The sequence below is a fragment of the Protopterus annectens genome, chromosome 12.part0 (assembly GCF_019279795.1).
Source record: "Protopterus annectens isolate FY-2018-M chromosome 12.part0, PAN1.0, whole genome shotgun sequence".
Lineage (NCBI taxonomy): Eukaryota > Metazoa > Chordata > Ceratodontiformes > Protopteridae > Protopterus > Protopterus annectens.
This window is the reverse complement of record NC_056746.1, coordinates 4,658,292-4,677,651: the sequence shown is the minus strand read 5'-3', so window position 1 is coordinate 4,677,651 and position 19,360 is coordinate 4,658,292. Positions and strand designations below refer to the sequence as shown.

The 19,360-nt window shown below is 43.5% G+C and overlaps 1 protein-coding gene across 1 annotated transcript in view; it reads right to left on the bottom strand.

The window, feature by feature from the left end:
* Positions 1-19,360, bottom strand: part of LOC122817306 (serine/threonine-protein kinase SMG1-like) — a gene marked incomplete in the record, with an annotated part of 2,898,779 nt that overhangs the window by 545,721 nt on the left and 2,333,698 nt on the right. The window contains 1 exon segment of the mRNA XM_044090530.1: positions 7,024-7,258. Coding sequence (XP_043946465.1) covers positions 7,024-7,258 — 235 coding nt within the window.

The following is a 19,360-nucleotide window of genomic DNA, read 5'->3' as shown; positions in this document are numbered from 1 at the left end:
CTCACATTTTCTGCTGTGGCCTCCTCCACTCGTTTTACTTCACTGGTGCTGGTAAAAAAGGAAAAGAATGCTGGCTATTCTCTGTTAACTGAACAGTTATAGGTCTCGCCCCCATATGTATGGAATCTTCCCCTGTCACTGTATTGTCTGTTGTCTCGAACCTGGTATCCTGTGAAGCCATTGAGGTCACCTTAACACAACTATTATCTCTTATTTCTTTCTGACGAATATCAGTTAAGTTAGTATTTGTGTCATTACCATCTATTCTCCCTGAACCAGTAGATATAACTGCTGTTCGGTTTCCGCCATCTTCCTGGTTGACATTGGTTGAACCCGAATGGTTGAACGCTACATTGTGCAGTCTGACATCACTGGCTGATTCCTTGTTGACCCTGAAGCTGTTTCGCCTTGGTTTCCAAGTGGGTGGAAACCTTTCTTCAGTCCGTGTTAAGTCAGCAGTTCTGTTATCTGTGTTGGTATGATTTTCCTTTGCCCAGACAAATATCAGACCTGTTGAAAAATCATTGCGGTCTCTCATAAGTTTTTTCATCTTAGTTTGTTGTAATTTATTGTCCAAAACTGTCAACGCGAGCAAAAGGCTTCATCCATTCTGTTGGTATAAATCTTATTATATTCCACATCCAGTCGCCATTTTAAACCATCCATCTCTTCCACCGTTTCTCCTGTGGTGCAAAGAAGTCTAAAAGCAACTGCATACATGAGAAACCTGTTAATTTGCTGCCATTTCGCCATTAGTTCTGGATATATAGCCCCTTGTGTGGGCATGCATAATACCCTCATGCCACTTGGAACCAAACCAAACTTCAGGCAAGCTTCAAAGTGGTAACGCTGCCATTGCAGCTGTTTTAATTTAGTCACTTTGTTAAAAGTATTCAATAACGCTCCAAAAACCAAACTATTCTTTGTACTCACTGCAGGCACAAAATGTTGTGCTGTTGGAGATTGTAGATCAAAATTGAGTAAAGGATTGCCATTTGTATAAAGATTCCTTTTAACTTTTTCAGCCCAAGTGGTACGAGTACCTTGTTGGACAACTCCAAATACACCAGAGGACGCCCCCATCATGTGCAAGGTTTTAAGCAACAATGGAAGTCCAAGCAAATACAGAAAATAACCTTACCACTCTTTATAGAAAAGAATGTTAGAGAAATAATTTGCTCACACAGGATAGTCTCCATCTGAGACTTACCTTTGACAACATAGTGGCAGGACAGCTAGGTAGGATATCAAGGCTATGTATGGATGAGGATATGTTTACCATGGAAGTAAACAATTTGAAACATAACTTTATAGAAAGAGGATACAACAAACACAGGGTAGAGGGTGTCATTCAGAGAAGAGTGGGAGAAAGGAAGGACAAGATCCGCCCTTGGTTAACTCATAATCATGAGGAACATGAGGGTACATAACATCTGAGTTCAAGAGAATAAAATGAGGCTCATGTTTACTTACAGTAATAATATACATGCGGGTATGTGACATTGTAAGAAGAAATTGGAAAATTCTTCTTACAGATAAGATAAAGAAGGTAGTGGGGGAAGAGCCAACATTTGGCTTCAGGAGAAACAAAAATGTTAAAGATTTATGTCATGAAGGAAATAAAGTAACATATTTTAAACCTAGGTTAAAGGGGACTAGACTCTGTGGGTCATGCAAGGCATGTACTCACAAACACAGGAGCAAGGTTTACACATCCCACTACTTGGAAAACGTATGATTTCAATACATATGCCAACTGTAAAACAATGAATGTGATTTATATAGCAACATGTAAAGCATGTGTAAGTTTTTTATGTAGGGAAGACTAATTGCATGTTAAAAAATAGAATACTGAATCATCTGTTTGCCATTAGGCTACATTATAATGAACATAATGCTTTATGTCAACACATTCAACAATTCCCAGGACATGATTTTAAGTTTGCTGTTATACAGAATATACACAAATTTTTTTTTTGGGGGGGGGGGGGAACTTGGTTAATGAAACTAGATATCAGGAATCTAGATGGATTATAGAGCTAACAGCTCATAGATTTGCGGGACTTAGAGATGCTATTCCCCTTAAGCCAGCCCTAAAGAAAAGGCAGGTAAATTATTGATTTGTGATTGGTTGAAAATTTGTATAAGAGCTGCCTTCATTTTTAGTAAAATGTCTGAAGAAGGGCATTAGCCTGAAAGCGCTTGTACATCAGTATGTTTGCTTTGTTTGTATGCTGTTTTATGCTGTTTTTATTGTGATTAAACCTTGGACTTCACTTCGTGGTGGTTGCTGCCATTGTTTTTGCTTACACTGTCATACTGTGGTGAAGGGAAGCAAGTGGGTAAATGGATAGATTGGTTAAGAGACAGTTCCATCGACCACTTTGGGCATGAAGGAGGGGTTAGTACAAAGAGAAACCCTGTCCTTGTGAAAAATGGTTTACAGTGGAGTAGCCGTGAGTGCTTGTAGCTCAGACTCTTCTAGCTGAAGAAAGGGCTACTACCAAGACAGTTTTCCAGGTGCACATCTTTAAAGTGGCGAAAGGTGCAGGTTCAAAGGGGGCAGTAGTAAGTTTCTCAAGGACAAAGTTGAGATCCCAAGGAGGAGGAAAAGGTTTCCTTGGTGGTCTGATGTGAAGAACACCCTTAAGAAAAAGCAACACCTCCAATCTTGAAAATAGGAGTGGATCAATAGGTAAAGCAGGCTGAAATGACTGACAAATGGACTTTCAGTGAACAGTATGCAAGCGCTGATTTTAGGAGCTCATACACAGGCCAGCACTAGAGGTACATTCGCTTGGAAGGGGTCTAGTTGCCTTTAAAGACACCAGTTAGAGAACCTTTTCCATTTTGATAAATAGGATCTCCTAGTAGTAAGTTTCCTAGCCTCCTGTAGGACAGATAGCACATCCTCTGAATAAAGCTGTCTGAAAGGGATCAGAAGTTTAATCACTCAGAGGGTAAAAGCTGAGGGTTTGCAGATGAGGGTGGATGAAGGATCCCTTCTGTTGTATGAGAAGGTCCACCCTGTGAGGCAAGTTATGGTGACTGCTCTTTGCAAAAGATAGAATTGGGAACCAATGCTGGCTTGGCCAATAGGGAGTCACCAGCAAGATTTTTGGCTTGTCCGGCTGAATTTTCAGCAGGACCTTCTGAAATGAGATGGAAGGGGGAAGCATACAAAGACAGCCCCTTCCGTGAGATTTAGAAGGCAAGGGGAGTCTAGAGCAAAATAGCTGCAGTTGTCTGTTCTGAGGGGAAGCAAATAGCTCTGTGGAGTGCCCCATTGGTCAACAATGTCTAAGAAAATATCTCTGTGCAACATCCATTTGTGATTTTGAGACAAACTGCTGAAGGCATCTGCCTTGATGGTTGTCCTGTGATGGGATGTAGACTGCTTGCAATGTTACATTGTATTGAGTGGCCAACTCCCATGCCTGTATGGCCAAGCCTGCAACATAAATAGGATCTGGTCCCCGCCTGCTTGTTGATGTACCACAACACTGTGGTGTTGTCTGTGAAGACTTGAAGGGAGCCAGGATGTAGGAGTGGCAGAAAAGTCTTTAGAGCTAGGAGAAGAGCAGTCATTTCCCTCACATTGATGTGTTTTTCCGGAGGGAGGGCTCCTACTGAGCTTGTACCTTGAGGCGGTTCATAGTAGCCCCCCATCCCAGATCTGAGGTGTGTGTGTACATGAGTTGGACTGCCTTGGGGGGGGCTGTAGAGAGTCCTTTCAGGCAGGGCAGGAAGGACACCTGAAAGTCCAGAGGGTGATTGTGCTGGGACCAGACATTCTTCAAGTACCACTGGAACTTCCTCATGTATAACCTGGCAAGGGGCAGCATGGGAAGCGTGGCTGCCATTAAGCCCAGAAGGTGAAGGAATTCCCTGGCTGACATGTGGGTGACTCCTCCAGGTCTAAAGTGGCCATGAAGGCCCCAGGTGTGTCAAAAGTGGAAGAAGGGTTTGTAGGGATAGCATGCGGAAGGAAGGTACATGCAGGAAGGGGTTTAATAGGGACAGGTCCAGTACTGGCCTCCAAGGGGTCGCCATTTCTGGGACCAGGAAGAGTCTGAGTAAAACCCTTGACCCTCTTAGCCCTGGTGGAACACTTTGTATGGTCCCTTGGGATAGTAAATCCTGAATGACTTGGGGTATCGGGTGGATTTGGTTTTTTGGAGGGAGGGACATTATTTTTGGTGAAGGCTTTTCCTGCCAGGTGATAAAGTATCCTTTTTTCCACTACTGATAGGACTCAGCGGTCTGACATGATTTGTTGCCACAGGTGAGGATGGTGAGAGAGGCGGGCAGAAAGGGGGAGATTGTGGACGGTACTTAGGAAGTTGCATAGTGTGGTCTGTCTGGAAAGGGCTGCCTGAGGGTAGAGTGAGAGGAACTAGTTCTGGGGGATGGGGGACGAGGGTTTTCTGGCACCTTTCCTATGGTTTGAAGAGGGAGCAGGTGCCCTTCTAACAAAGCTTGGTTTAGCTGGGTAGCTTCCTGTAGAATATGGGAACTGGAGATACCAGTAGATGCTTCAAGTCCTGCAGCTCCTTACTTTTTTCTTGCAAATTTTTGAAAATTTCTGCAGATTGTTTGCCAAAGAGGAACTTGCTGTCCAGGTGGACGTCCAGGATCTTGTTCTTGAAGTCATCTGGCAGAAGTTGAAGTCTGACCCAGGAATACCTGCATAAGACTGAGGCAGATGCAGCTGACCTGGATGAGGATTCAGCACCATTGTAGCTGCATTTTATGGAATGCCTGGCTACTTGTGCTGCTAAAGAAAGTTTTGCGGCAACTTTAAAGCTTTGTGGGGGAGTCAGGCATACAGGAGAGCAGAGTAGAGGCCTGGGAATTTAGATCTAGGGCATACTTTACCATACGAGTCTGGTAATTGATGGCCCTAAAGGCCAGGGTCGAAGAAGTGTATATTTTTTTCCCCAGCCTGTCCATCACCTTACTATCCTTATCTGATAGCAGTAGAGAAAGGATGGAATCCGCCTAGATTACTTGGCTGGTGTCGCAAGCACAGCCGGGTCCTACCATGGGAGGTTTGTTGAGATATTTGTAATCATCAGGAACTTTGTAGAACCTGTTTGGCCTTTTTGGGGCTGGAGGCTGAGATTCTGGGGTCTTGGAGGCAGAGACAAAGGCATCCAAGTAAGCAGGAATCACTAAGAATAGCAGAGGGAGAGGGGGACTCCATCTGTAGTAGCTCAAAGTATCTTTTCTGTACCTCAGTCATTTGGGTGGAGTCCCACTTGAAATATTCTCTCATTTTGGAAATAGTCTCCCCAAAGGTAATGTCTTCTGGTGGGAAGACTCCTTCCAAGGAGTCCTCATCTGGGGAACAGTATTCCGGGGAGATGCCAGCTGAGAAGTATAAGTGAGAGGCTCATCAGAGGAAGTCTCTTCCTCCCGAGTCTGAGGAGGTGGGATGGAGCTAGCAGAGGCAGGCCTGGGACTGAAGGTAGTGCAGGAGATTGGGAGGCAGTACGCCTCAGGGCCATAAAAGCCTGAAAAAGTGACTGGGAGAATACCTGCCAGTCAGGCTGGTGGTCCGCTAGGGCAGATAAATGCCTGTTCTTTTGTTTGCTCTTGAGGAGAGTCATCTTTTGAGTAGTCTGACAGGCTGAAGGCCTGGTGTCAGATGTTAGGCCTGGGGTCGAAGTGACTTCCTTGGAAACTAAAGGCGGCTATACAGGTGAGCCTAGTTCCACCCCAACATTGACAGAGGCTGATGTTGCAGAAACCTCTGCAGACGTGTAGACTGGAGAAGCTAGAGCGGCTTCCGATATGGTACCCGCCAAAGTCGCCAGTTCTTTCGGATGTTCCTCAGCCCCTAGACCGGTAGCTGGGGGGACGTCCGTAGTCAGAGGAGAAGAATCAGGACTAGAGACCTTGGCCTTCTTTTTAGGCAGCTCCACCTCGATGGCCTGCTCAGGATCCATACAGAGGACCAGGCGCTTCAGATGTTTGTTTTCTACGAACAATTTAAGGGCTGCCGGATGGCTGCGCAAGGTCTTAGGGACAAACTACTGACAGACTTTACACACCATATGGTCATGGAACGCCCCTAAGCACAACAAGCAGAGGTCATGTGTATCTGTGTGGAATTTGCTGACTGCACTTACACTTTCCCTTCCTAGATGACACTGGCTAACATCGGATAAACAGCAGCCTAAGCTCAGCCAGAATAAAGAAGATTCCCCAACTGAGCAGAACGAGCTAGCTGATGGTTGACTGTGACACAGAAGTTCTGAGGTCTGTTTGCAGACGTGACATTTAGGGCTCACTGTTTATGGCCCCCCGAGTGTGGTTTATAGACCACTAGTGTGACGTCCCATGCACCTTACAGCAGCCAGGCTTAAGCTTTGGTATATGAGCTGGATGATCGGGTTGCCTTAGGCAGAGGATCCGACTTGCGTGTACACTTCAATAAATGTAGGCCTCACTGCTACTTCAGCATGTCTGCTGCCGAATCAGACTCTCTCTTTGCTTCAAGTAAAACAATTTCTAAAGAACTTTTGCATATTAAACCAGCAAGACAAAAATGTGGTTCTTTCTTGGCTTTTGAATTTTGTACTAGGAAAATTAATTCTACCATCCTCTGAACCTGCAGGCAATTCTCTAAAGTTTTTAACCTGGAAGACTGCCTGGCTGGTAACACTGATTCTGCCAGACAGGTTTCTGAATTACAGGCCCTTACGTCTAAGTCAGCATAGTATTAGTGTTTCACAAGGTCAGAGTGAGTTTCAAACAGCCCTTCCTTTATGCCTACAGTTCTATCTAAATTTGCTCTTATCAATCTATATAGCATTATGTTTTCTATCATGACCCTCAAAACAAAGGTGAAAGGATTCTTCATTGATTGGATGTACTTTTTTTGATCACTGTAAACCAGAAAAGTGGAGAATCTTAGTTAATTTATCTGTCAAATGTTATACTTCATACTTGCTAATTCTTAATGTGCAGAAGTTGTTGCACAAAACATACAACCAAAAAATCATGTAACATACATACCTGTAGTGAAGTATAGACACCATTTGCCAAGTAAACAGCCTCAGATGCCTCCAGTGGATTAGGAATATCCAGATCTTGGGGAAGAAGCTGACATTGCTGCAGTAACTGGACTAGACAAGTAACATTTCCACTCATGCTGCACAACTCTTCTAAGAACCATGCTCCATCTCTGGAGGTAAGATCTACCAGCTGCTCACCAGCACTGGATGCAGCCCCTTCCATCATCAAGTTACGTCTACAAAAAAAAAAGTTAAAAATAAAAATGTCTGAAAAGCCTTAAAGTAAATAGCACCTTAAATGTTCAATTACCAAGACAAAGCATAAACCCTGCTAATTGGCAGAGTTTTTTCAAGGCATTTGCCGTCAGCAGCCATATGAATTCACAAGAACAAGAGGCTGTAAAACAACTCAGCAGCATCTTTTGACCCTCTTTCAATGATTCTCTAAGGGCATGGAGTGCCTTGAAAACACCCCAAAATCTAAGAAAAGACTGGCTTATCAGACATCTTTTTGTTGTCAGAAAGCCACTTAATGGTTCAAAACCCCTTCAATGCTGTTAAACACTAGTCTTGTGCATTAACAGTGGACAGCAGGCAGCAAAGTAGAGTGGCGAGGAAACTTTATTTTTTTTTTTTTTGCAAGTCCTGATGCTCTTCTTTGATGGACACGCTCTATGTGACAGCGGGTACAGTGTGTTACAGCTTTCTAAAGCTGTAAAAAGTACAGTTGTGTAAGTAAACTTACCATAAAAGTAGACGTTCTAATAGGTCACTGTTGTAGCAGCCAAGGCTTTTTGGTTAAATTCTTGCTTTGGATATGACCACCCTCCAGCTTTCAAAGCTTTATGGCATCTTCCACGTGCTCAAACTACCAGATGCGTGCAAGCAGAGCTACATAATGAAGTTTGGGCATCAAACACTTCAGAATTTTCTTGTCTCTAGAAGTGAAGCTAAAACCCTGAAACGAAAAAGCTAGGAAAAATAATCAAACAAGAACTAATGAAACTATATACACAAGGAGACGTATATCCTCACCCTGGCAATACATAAAGAAGATAAGGGATGGCTAATGCAACAGTGATATATTCAAACATTTACTGTTATGGTACATTTACTTACACAACTGCAGTGCAGTACGCTCACCATTAGATCACTGTTGCATTAGTCTAAGCTATTTATGTACATTACCACAGCTTAACAACAAATACGGGGGAGGAAAGAGCCCCTGGACAATGGTCAAAACAAAGCTGGTTTTGGACCAAGAAAAAGAAACCCATTTGTAGTGCCTTACAAAATGATGTAAAGGACCAAGTTGCTGCCTGAAGAATATGTCAAGAGTCCACCCATTTCCAAGAAGCTTAAATCCCTGGAGTGGGGCCCTAACCCTGCCTGAAGTGGCTTGATATGTTGAGAATAGCAAAAAGAAATGAGTGGGACAACCATCTAGAAATTGTCTGCTTTGACACTAGTTGTCCTTTATTCTTACTTTCAGAGGGAACATGTAGCTGATTAAAGTTTTGTCCAAGTAGTAAATGAGCTCCCATGGACATGTAGGAGTATTCTGGATTGTTTCTCCTTTGTTTTTAGGTTCTGGAAAGAGTAAAGGATGCTTAACAGATAGGCTCAAGGTAAACTCTGAAACCACTTCAAGCATAATAGCAGCATCAGCTCTGAAAGAAACACTGCCCTTGTGGAAAATGAGGAAGGGTGGACTCACAATGGCTTATAACTCAGATACTATTTCAAGCAGACAGAGTAATGGGTAGGACAGACTTTCATGCTAAGAACCTCAAAAGTCAGCCTGATGAACTGGTTCATATGGGAAAAAAAGTTATGTACCTGCCATAATGTTCCATCTGTGTTGTCAATTTTCATTTTTCAACTACTGGGTCCAGATCAGACTCAGCCATTACTAAAGCTCGTGGTCACCTAAAAGCTCTTGAGCTGCTCCCTACCCATAACGCACCAACCCATAACATAACTCAGATATTGTTTGCTAGATGACACAAAGAAAGAAATATTAATACAATATCCCTGAGAGAAGAAGCCATTATCTAGAGCTCAACATAAGGCACAGTGGTGTCCTTATAATCTCTCAATCTTCCAGAAGTCCAACGTGACAAAGGTTGGGGGTTGGTGGGTGGGGAGTTGAGGAAGAATGAAAATGGACAACACAGATGAATGTATTGTTAAGTACATAACATTTTTATCTGATGTCAATTTTCATTCATTCCTCAACTGTTGGGACTGAGTCCCTAGCTACCTGAAATCCCGAGTGGACTCCAGGGAAGGATATTACTGAGTACAGTTGAACCAAAGGATGCTCTTCCCCCTCGAGACCAGATCTAGTTTGTAATGAGTAATAAAGGTATGAGGACTGGCCCAGTCAGCAGCTGCACATATCCATGGAATGCCTAGATAAAAAAATACTAACGAAATTGTCATGGATCTAGCTGAGTGGGCTCTTGAAGGTTTTGGTAATGAGATACTCATTTTATTGCAGACAAACGGTACTGAAGTCGGTAAGCCATTTTGCTAAAGTTACCTTTGTAACTGATTTACTTATTTTGTAGTCTGCAATGGAGATAAATAGTTTGATTTTTTAATTTCTTTTGTTCTGTGCAAGTAGAAGCTTAATTGTCTATGAACATCTAACAACTGCAACATGTACTCTCCCTTGTTTTCAAATTTTAGAAACACCTTAGGCACCCAGTATTCTAGACAACTTCAAAAAACACGGAAGTGGTTCATACCCCTTCTACTGGGTCTGAATAAAAAACTGAATCAATGAACAAAGCTGGACTGAATCAAAGTCAAAAATCAGTCCTCATAACCTGAATTAACACAAATAAAAGATCACCAAACCACCCTAAAAAGAGTCGCATTAAAAACTAATTTAACTTCAAAATACAATAATCAACATCCTTCTAGGTATGACCCCAGTGGGGGTCAGTGTATGGGGAAGGGGGACCAATGCAAATGGGTTTCAGTCTTTCCAGCAACTCACCAATTTGTTTTTTTTGGAAATACTTGGTGTGGAATGGTTTCAGAAACCATTTTTAGTGTGGTTCGGTGATCTTTTAACAAGATCACAAACTTGGTTATATATCGTACAGGCAGATCTGAAGAAGCCCTGGCAAAAACACGGCTCACAAGAGCCATTTCATTATTGTTTTTTTAAAAAAAAAAAGCACTTGTACCACAATCTAGAGGCTCCTACTGATAGATCTTCACTCAGAACTAGGTACTGAAGCCATCATGTCCAGACGATGTAGTATTTTATCTATCTGTATAGTAAAAGGTCTTGAGTTGTTCGTCTTTTCGGCTTTTTTCCCCAGTAAGGGGTCGCCACAGCGGAACTCCGGTCCGCTAATGACTGGCAGTAGATTTTTATGGTGCCGAGTTGCCAGCCCGACGCCCAATCTTCAGCGAAGGCATGCCCATTCACGCATGTCTTTTGGAGGCTACTCGACCGCGGGGAAGACATGCAAACTCCACACAGAAGGCACTCCAGCAGAGAATCGAACAGGAGAACCTCTTGCTGTGAGGCAACAACGCTACCGCTGCACCACCGCGGCTGTAAAAGGTCTTGAGCATCTCTGAGAATTATATATAAACACTACAAAAACATTTTCCCTGCAGTCAGGAACCAGTTTTAAACCAATCACAAAATCTAAATGCCCCCCCCCAGACTGTTATTTCAACACAAAGATCCACATCTTATCGCAAGCAGTTTATTTTTTAAATGAAACTAATGTTTGGTCCCCCTGAATATATTCCTGCATTTTACTGGCCCCTTAGTTTTAAACTGGTAACGCTAAATCTCAAAAAAGCCCCATTGGCTAATCCAAACCCTTCGATGAACATCCAAGGACAGTTATTTTATAATTTATCCAACAGCAATTTTTGCCAGTCCCCTTAATGTTTTTTTTCCATATTTTACTGTCCCTGGATTTTAATTTCTTAATTGTTAACTATATGCTTGTATAATATGACAAAGTTATGCATGAAGTGTATAAATGCACAATTTCAATTCTGTAAGAAACATTTGATATACAGCACTCATTTGCCTTATTTCTACAGAATAAAGGCATTTGTATTGTAAAGACACCACAGGCTCTTATTAATACATGTTAATTCAGGTTATGAGGACCAGTTTTTGACTTGGATTCTACCGGTTTTCAAATTCTGGAAAGACGACAGGCAGATTTATGGATTGGTTAATACTGGATTCTGACACCACCTTAGGAAGGAAGGAAGAAAGGGCTGGTTTGTAATGTTACCCTATCCCTATGAAAAATGAAGTAAGGAGGTTTAAAGGGCAATACTTGAAGTTCAGAAATTCTTCTGGCTGAGGTTATGGCCACTAGAAAGATAGTTTACCAGGTCAAAAAATGTAAGATCACATTTTGCTGCTGGCTCAAAGGAGGCATGAATTAAGGCCTGGAGTAGTGGATTCAAGTCCTACTGTGGAGTAGGGTCTTTATAAGGTGGTCTCAGTAAAACAGTACCTCTGAAGAAGGCCTTACAAAGTTTAGATGAAGCAAGGGAAGAATTCTCAAAAGCCAATATGGAAATCATAAATTGTTGCCAACTGAAGTCTAATGGGTGAGGAGCTAGCTCCTTTGTTGAAAGCCGTCGCCAAGAACTCAAGGACACTTTGTACAGGGGCTGAAAAAGAGTCAATAAGTTTCTCCATCGGACCAAAAAATAAACCTCTTCCATTTACTTCTGTAAAGTTTCTTCACAGAAACTTTATGGGAAGATAAAAGTATATGATGGACAGGGGAAAAGAGCACAGGTTGTCTGACTATTAATGGAAGAGGAGAAACCACAATGTCAGCTTTAGGTTTGAGATATCTGCATGAATTATGCCCACTGGGGGAGACGGCAGGTCTGGAATCGGATCCAGAATCCAAGGAGGGTAAAGAGGAGGCCAAAGAAAGGGGAACCAAATCTGTCAAGACCAGTAAGGTGCAATGAAGATGACTCTGCTCTTTGAAGATGGCAGCTTTCTGCAGAAATTTGGGAATCAAGGAAGTTGGGGGATAAAAAGAGGAGACCAGGAGCAAATTGTGGAGCAGAGCGTTCCTCGGTGATTCCCCCAGTGAGGGGGAATCAGGGCAAAGAAGCTGCAGCACTTGTTTAGGGAGGAAAAGAAAAAAGATTGCAACAAGGCTAGCCCCACTGACGGAAAATCATTTCTGCCACTTTCTTGTTGAGGGACCACTTGTGAGATAGTAGAATGGACCTGCTCAGCTTGTCTGCTATCATGCTGGACTTCCCTGGGATGTGCGTTGCTATCAGGAAGCTGTTGGAAGACAGACAATTGCCACATTCTGAGGGCTTCTTGGCACAAAGGTTTATGTTTATGTGCCAGACTACAGACATATTGTCAGTCTGAATCAACTGTCCCTGAAGGGAGTGTGTGTTAAAATGCTTGCAATGCTAAAAGCACTGCTCTCATATCCAAGACGTTGACATGCATACTGGCCTCTTTGGGAGACCAAGTGCCTTGGACTGTTTTCCCTAGGAAGTGCCTCCCCCAATCTGGGACGTGTCTGTTGTTACTATGGCCTTGGGTTGAGGAAGAATTAAAAGATGGCCTTGTAAACTCTGATATGATCGAATCCACCACCAAAGGTATTTTTTGCATGCCTCAGTGATTTTCATTTGAACTGACATTCACTGATAAAAAATTGACCATTGTGTTGCTAGGATCTCACATGAAATCTTGCTAGAGGAACTATAATTATGGCAGCTGACACTGACCCCAAGGCTTGAAGAATCAGCCGGGCTAACATTTTGGTACTGTGAACAATTTTCCTGACCTGGAATCTCATAGCTTGAGCTCTCACTAGAGGAAGAGAAGCTGTTATTGATGCAGTGTTAAAAACTGCTCCTATAAACTCCAGTATTTGAGAAGGTTCTAACTGAGATTTGTTGTAATTTACTGTAATTCCTAAAAAGGAGCAAGTCTGGAGTACCTGATCTCTCGTTCTCATCAGTAAATGCCTGGTCAGGGAGGTTATGAGCCAGTCGCCTGGATATGGAAACACCCAGAATCCCTGCTGTCTCAAGTGAGCTGCTATCACTACCACGCACTGAGTGAACACCCTGGGCGTTGTGGTGAGACCGAGGGGCAGGCCTCTGAACTGGTAAAGACTGGCTTCCAAGTCAGAAGCTTAAGTACCTTCTGGACTGTCTATTCATTTTTATGTGACAGTATGAGTCTTGAAGGTCTATCGAGCACATCCAGTCATCCTTGTCCAAAAAGGGATAAAATGGACTGAACCATGACCATCCGAATCTCTGTGTGTTGAACTGATTTGTTCAATTTGCTGAGATCCAAACTAGATCTTCAGTTCCCTGTTTTCCTTGGCACTAAAGAATCTTGAGTAAGTTCCAAGTTCTATCTGGTCTGGTGGGACCTCTTGGACTACTCTTTCTAACAGCTTTTGCATTTTTAGTGCTGCTGTTTTCCTCTGACTTGGTAGAACATTGAAAAATCGTATTGACAATGGAGGTGGAAGGAAAAAGGGAATTATAAAACCTCTGGAAATGATCCTTTGCACCCACATATCTTTTGGGACAGCTATCCCTGCACCACAGAGCCTGGCTAAATGACCCTCAAGTGCCTCCAGACTTGGACAACTGGGCCTCCTTTCAGGAGCACTGATAGGGTCTTTCGGAGGAAGAATCTCTAGACACTTGATTTTGTGGGCCACCTCTGCTGCGTGGGCAGCATCTTCCATTTGAGTTCCCCCCTCTGCATCTGGGGGTCTGTCTCCACGTGGATACTAGAAAGGACCCTGAGATTTTCTGAACCATATTTTTCTGTCCTCAAAAAATTTACTACCACACCAGAGAGAGTCTTTCCATCTTTTTGGCACCTAGACAGTGTGTCCCTCTCTTTGGGGATGAATAAAGAGGTTCTGTGAAAGGAGGCATTGACAAAAGAGGACTTGAAGGGCTCCGCAAAGTCACACAAGCTCATTCAGGCATGCCTCCTAATGAAAATGCCTGAACCTGCTTGCCCTTGAGGTACCCTCTGCTGCATGAGAGATCAGTCTCATGGACAAGTTTGAAATTAACTGTAGGGTAACCAAATATGGGGCCACAGAAGTTGGAGTCTCAGCAGCAGTGGTCCCTGAAAGACAACTTGACAGTTCTTATATCAAATCTCTTTGCAACCTAGTGAACTGTACCAGATAGTTCAGTGACCTAAGAGGGAAGGTCACTGAAGCATATACATGCTTCCCAAATCTGTCCAAAGCCCTAGACTCCCTGATAGGGGGATGGACAGTGGAACGTTATTCTGGAAGTTCCTTCTTAGCGGCCGCCTGCATGGCCATGGCATCAACAGGTACTCCCTTACTTGAAAATTCCCTTCCTGCTGATGGTGACAGAATCCAATTCGGTCTCTTGGAGATAGGTTCAACTGAGGCAGGCTCCTTCCACCCCAGTTTAGAGATTCAATCAATGAGGTCATCAGTGGGTGGAGTAACCCAAGAGGTAGATGGGCCAAATCCAAATGCCTCCAGGAATACTGACTCCTCTGGAGGAGGACTGTGGAAGGACCAACTAATCCTTTGTTTAATGATCTCTAGAAATGTCTTCAGGTGGTGATCTTCGGTATCCTTCCTCTTTGTTGAAGCTGGTATCTTCAATGAAATTCCTATGGGGAATCTAAGTGCCTCCTTTTGCACTTTCTCTTCTGAAGGATTTCCTCAGGGGAATGACCTGGATAAGTATGCCCTCGCAATCTGACAGATTTGGAGCGCTTTTGCAAGGAAGAGCGGGCAAATATTGCCAAGTCAAGATGTGCCATGCTGACAGACTCCTACCTAAGAAGACTGAATGCGGCAATTAAATCAAAAGGAGCTTCAACAAAGTATTAGTTTAAGGGTGTGCACACTTATGCAACCAGCATATCGTACGTTTTTAATTTTTTTATATTTTCTCCCCTAACAGATTTCTTTGTTTTTCAATTGAATTGTACAGGTTATAGGTCACATTAAAGGTGGGAAAAGTTTTGAAATGATTTATTGTGGTCTCATGATTTTATATCACGAAATCCTGGCATTTTAATAGGGGTGTGTATACTTTTTATATCCACTGCATCTTTGCAGAGCCCTCCTTTATCTTTAGTAACACTCTGGTTATCAGAACAGGATGGAGAAGGCATAAAGGAACATTCCTGTCCTGAGAAAAAGGTATCTGTTCTCTAGGCCTTTTTGTAAGGAGTCCTAGCACAAAGCTGTTGTAACTGTCAGTTGTAAAAGCAGGCAAACAGATCTACTTGGGGAGTTCCCCACGTGGATAATGTCTTTCAAGACCTCTGGGTATGAGATCCATTCATGAGGGTCTGTCTTTGATGTGCTTGGAGAATCTGCTCTGATGGGATGTAGGGTGCCAGAAGGGACAGATTATGCTGAGCTGCTTAGTTCCCAAAGAAAGTACAGTTGTGTACACTTACCATAAATGTAGATGCTCGAGTGCATTCACTGTTGCAGTCATCATAGGTTCGTACTAAGCTAACTGCCCTTACGAGCCATTTTAAGCCTAGCCAATTATCCCTTGTGAGACTTGAACCCTGCACCTTGTGTTTGTAAGGCAAACACTTTAACCATTAGGCCACCCTCCCAACCCCATCACATTTGGGTTATCTGCTTGCAGTAGAACTTAGTCGGCTTGATTATCAAAGTCTTGGGTCCTGCGTCGGTTGCTGTCTCATCTTCCATGACATCAGGTAGTCACGGGTAAAAAGCATGGAGCCGACACCATTACATCAATTTTTCTTGCCCCAGATGTCAACTGCCCCCATAATGGGAAGCAATTATATACAAAGTTACAACTCCAACAAAAAAGCAAATACACCAAAAAGCTTTAAGCATAGCAAACAAGAATAGAGATATAGTCAATAGAAGTCAGGGTGCTGGAGGGAGGGTAACCAAGACTGCAACAGTGAATACACTCGAACATCTACATTTATGGTAAGTGTACACAACTGTACTATGTTCTTCATGTTTCACTGTTGCAGTCGTCACATTTGGGTAGATTCCCCAAATCTAAGGATGGGAGGAGGTAATTCGATAGCATTAGGATCAACTATAAGGCCCTGCAAAACTGCAGTGGCAAAGCCAGCTCTGGATTTAATAAAAAATTGGCAAGTGGTAATGCTTGATGAAGGTATGTACAGAACTCCAGGTAGCAGCTTCTAGGATTGTCTCAAGTAGGGACACCTCTGAGAAAGGCTGTAGAGGTAGATGCAGCCCTGGTTGAATGTGGTCTTACCCCCTGTGGGGTAGCTTTTCCATGGTGCTTACAGCAGAAATGAATGCAGTAGCCTATCCACTTAGAAATGGTTTGCTTTGAAATGGCTTTCCCCTCTGCCCCTGCAGCAAATGAAACCAGCAGCTGTTCAGATTTCCTGAGAGGTTTAGTCCTGTCCAAGTAAAATTTAAGTTGTCTGTGCACGTCCAAGGAGTGCAGTATTCGTTCCCCTTTGTTCTGTGGATTAGAAAAGAAGGTTGGCAAATGAATGAACTAATTAAGGGCCACACTGGATACCACCTTGGGCATGGAGGGATTGGTACTGAGGGACACCCTGTCCGCATGATTGACGAAAGGCTCCACTGCCATGAAAGCCTGCAATTCAGATACCATTCTTGCTGAAGTGATGGCTAGAAGGTAGTCTGTTTTCCAAGAAAGGAATTTCAACTCTGCATTTGCAGCTGGCTCAAAGGGAGGTAAAGTGAGCTTTTCCAGTTCAAAGCTAGGTCCCAGGCTGGAGTAGGGGCTCTCCTGGGTGGCCTTAAGTTTTTGGGGAACTGCTTCAGCAGTGGATGAGAGAAGAGGGGTGGTTCTGTATTGTAATGAGCTGAAATGGCTGAGGCATGAATTTTGATAGAGGAAAAGGAAAGGCCCTTGTGAAGTATCTCAGTTAAGCATTGAAGAATCTGAGGTAAATTGGGTGCTGTTGTGCCCATCCCCTGAGTTTGGCTCCAGGAACAGAATATTTTCCATTTTTCAGCATGCATAGGATTTTCCAGTACTAGGCCTCCATGCCTCTAGAATGACATCCATCACTTGCTTACTGAGGGATGATAACATAGAGATCAGGTAATTAGCCAGGCTGCCAGGTTCAGAGTTTGAAGCTGTGGGTGCAGAATCTGGCCCTCCTGCTGGGAGAGCAGGGCAGGAGTCCGAGGCAGGTGCCATGGTGTCAGTAGTGACACACTGCGCAAGAGGGGGTACCAGTGTTGGCATGACCAGTCTGGTGCAATCAGTATTGTCCTTGGTTTGTCCTGTTTGATCTTTAGTAGTACCTTGGAGAGGAAAGGCAGAGGGGGAAAGGCATAAACTGATAGGTTTTTCCAGGTGAAGGACAGGACAGGACATTCACTTTCCAAGCTTGTTTGTGGGGAGTCCCTGTGCAGAATTTGTCCAATTGGTAGTTCTGGGGGGAGGCAAACAGGTCTATCTCTGGGCTCCCCCATTTGTTTCTCAACATGTTGAATATCTTTGGTTCCAGTTTCCACTTGTGTGGGTCCATGAGATTTCTGCTTAGGTCATCTGCCAGTGTATTTAGCTTTCCTGGCAGGAATTGAGCCTGTAGGTGCACTTGGTAGCTCAAGGCTGTGTTCCACAGAGCCATGGCTAGTCTGCAGAGAGGATATGAGTGGGTTCCTCCCTGCTTGTTTATGTACCACATAACAGTGGTGTTGTCCATCTTTACCAATAATTGTCCTGGAAGAATGTGGTCCTTGAAGGCCGTCAGTGCATTCTGTACAGCTAACATTTCTTTTTGATTGATATGCAGGTGCATTTGACTTGGGTTCCATTTGCCCTGAATGCACTTCCCTGCTAAGTGAGCCCCCAATGCATAGTCTGATGTGTCTGCTGTTAGGGTTTGGGTGGCAGGGGGCAGAATGAATGGAAGTCCCTTTTTTTGGTGGCAGGCCTCTTGCCCACCAAAGGAACTCTATCTGTAGACAAGGTATGATAGGAATCATTGATTTTGGATCCTGAGAATGTTGACACCACAGACTTTTTAGATACCATTGTAGTTTCCTCATATGCAGTCTTGCAAATGGAATTAGTAGAATGCAGGAGGCCATGAACCCCAGGGCTTGCAGTATTTTTCTTGCAGATAGCTGGGTCTTTGTGACCAGTAGTTTGAAGTAGGCTGTGAAATTAAATTGTTTCGCTGGCGTAAGGTAGGCCATCTGTGAAGTTGTATTCAAGCTTGCTCCCAGGAATATAATTTGTTGGCAGGGTACAAGATGTGATTTCTTTTCATTTATGGTGTACCCCAGAGAAGTTAATTTCCTTACAAATGCCAGATGATTTAATAGTATGTCCTGGCTTTCTACCTAAATTAGACAATCATCCAGGTATGGGTATATTTGAATATTTCTTTGTCTGCAAAATGCAATGACTGGAGCTAGGCACTTTATGAATACCCTGGGAGCAGTAGATAAGCCAAAGGGCAGTGCAGAGAACTGATAGCACATGTAGCCTGCTCTGAAGCGTATGTATCTTCTGCAAGATTCCCTTACTGGGATGTGCAGGTAGGCTTCCTTTAAATCAGTGTTGCCAACCAGGCATCTTTGCCTAGCAAAGGAAGCAGTTGATGAAGAATTAGCATCTTGAATTTTGGGATCACCAAAAATGTGTTTAGGATAGACAGGTCCAGGATAGGACACCAAGAATGGTCTTTTCTGGGTACCAGAAAAAGTAGAGTAGAAACCTTGTCCCCGTTCTTCTTCTGGGAGAGGCTGAATAGCCCTGATGCTTAAAAGAGAGAGAACTTGTTTTTGAGCCTCTGTCCACTGATTTGGGGGTAGATCTGGCCAACCATTTGGGGTTGGTAAGGAGTGGAAGTGAAATCTGTATCCTTGGGAAACTATATTTAAAACCCATTTGTCCTGGGTAAGAATTCCCAATTTCTTTGCCTGCAGGGAAATCTTTCCCCCTAAAGGAACAGTCAGTTGTGCAAGGCTTGGAAGGTTTAAAGTTAAGTCATTGAGACAGTTTACCATGGGTGGGGGGGGGGGGTCTTACTACACCCTGCTTTGGAAGTGGGAGCCCCCCACTGCTTAGTCCTTTGAGTACCATGGGACTGAAGCCCGGGTGTTCTGCTGGTTCTGGGTTTGGACTGAGAAGGGCTGGAAGAGGCGGGAAAGGACCAATTCTTAGAGGGCCAATGCCTACTAAATCTGGGAGGTTGTACTTGTAGGAAATCTAACAGTTTGCATAGATTTAGCTTTATCCTCCATCTTTTTAAGTACTACTACTGCTTTGTTGCCAAACAGGCGGACTTGGTTTAAGGG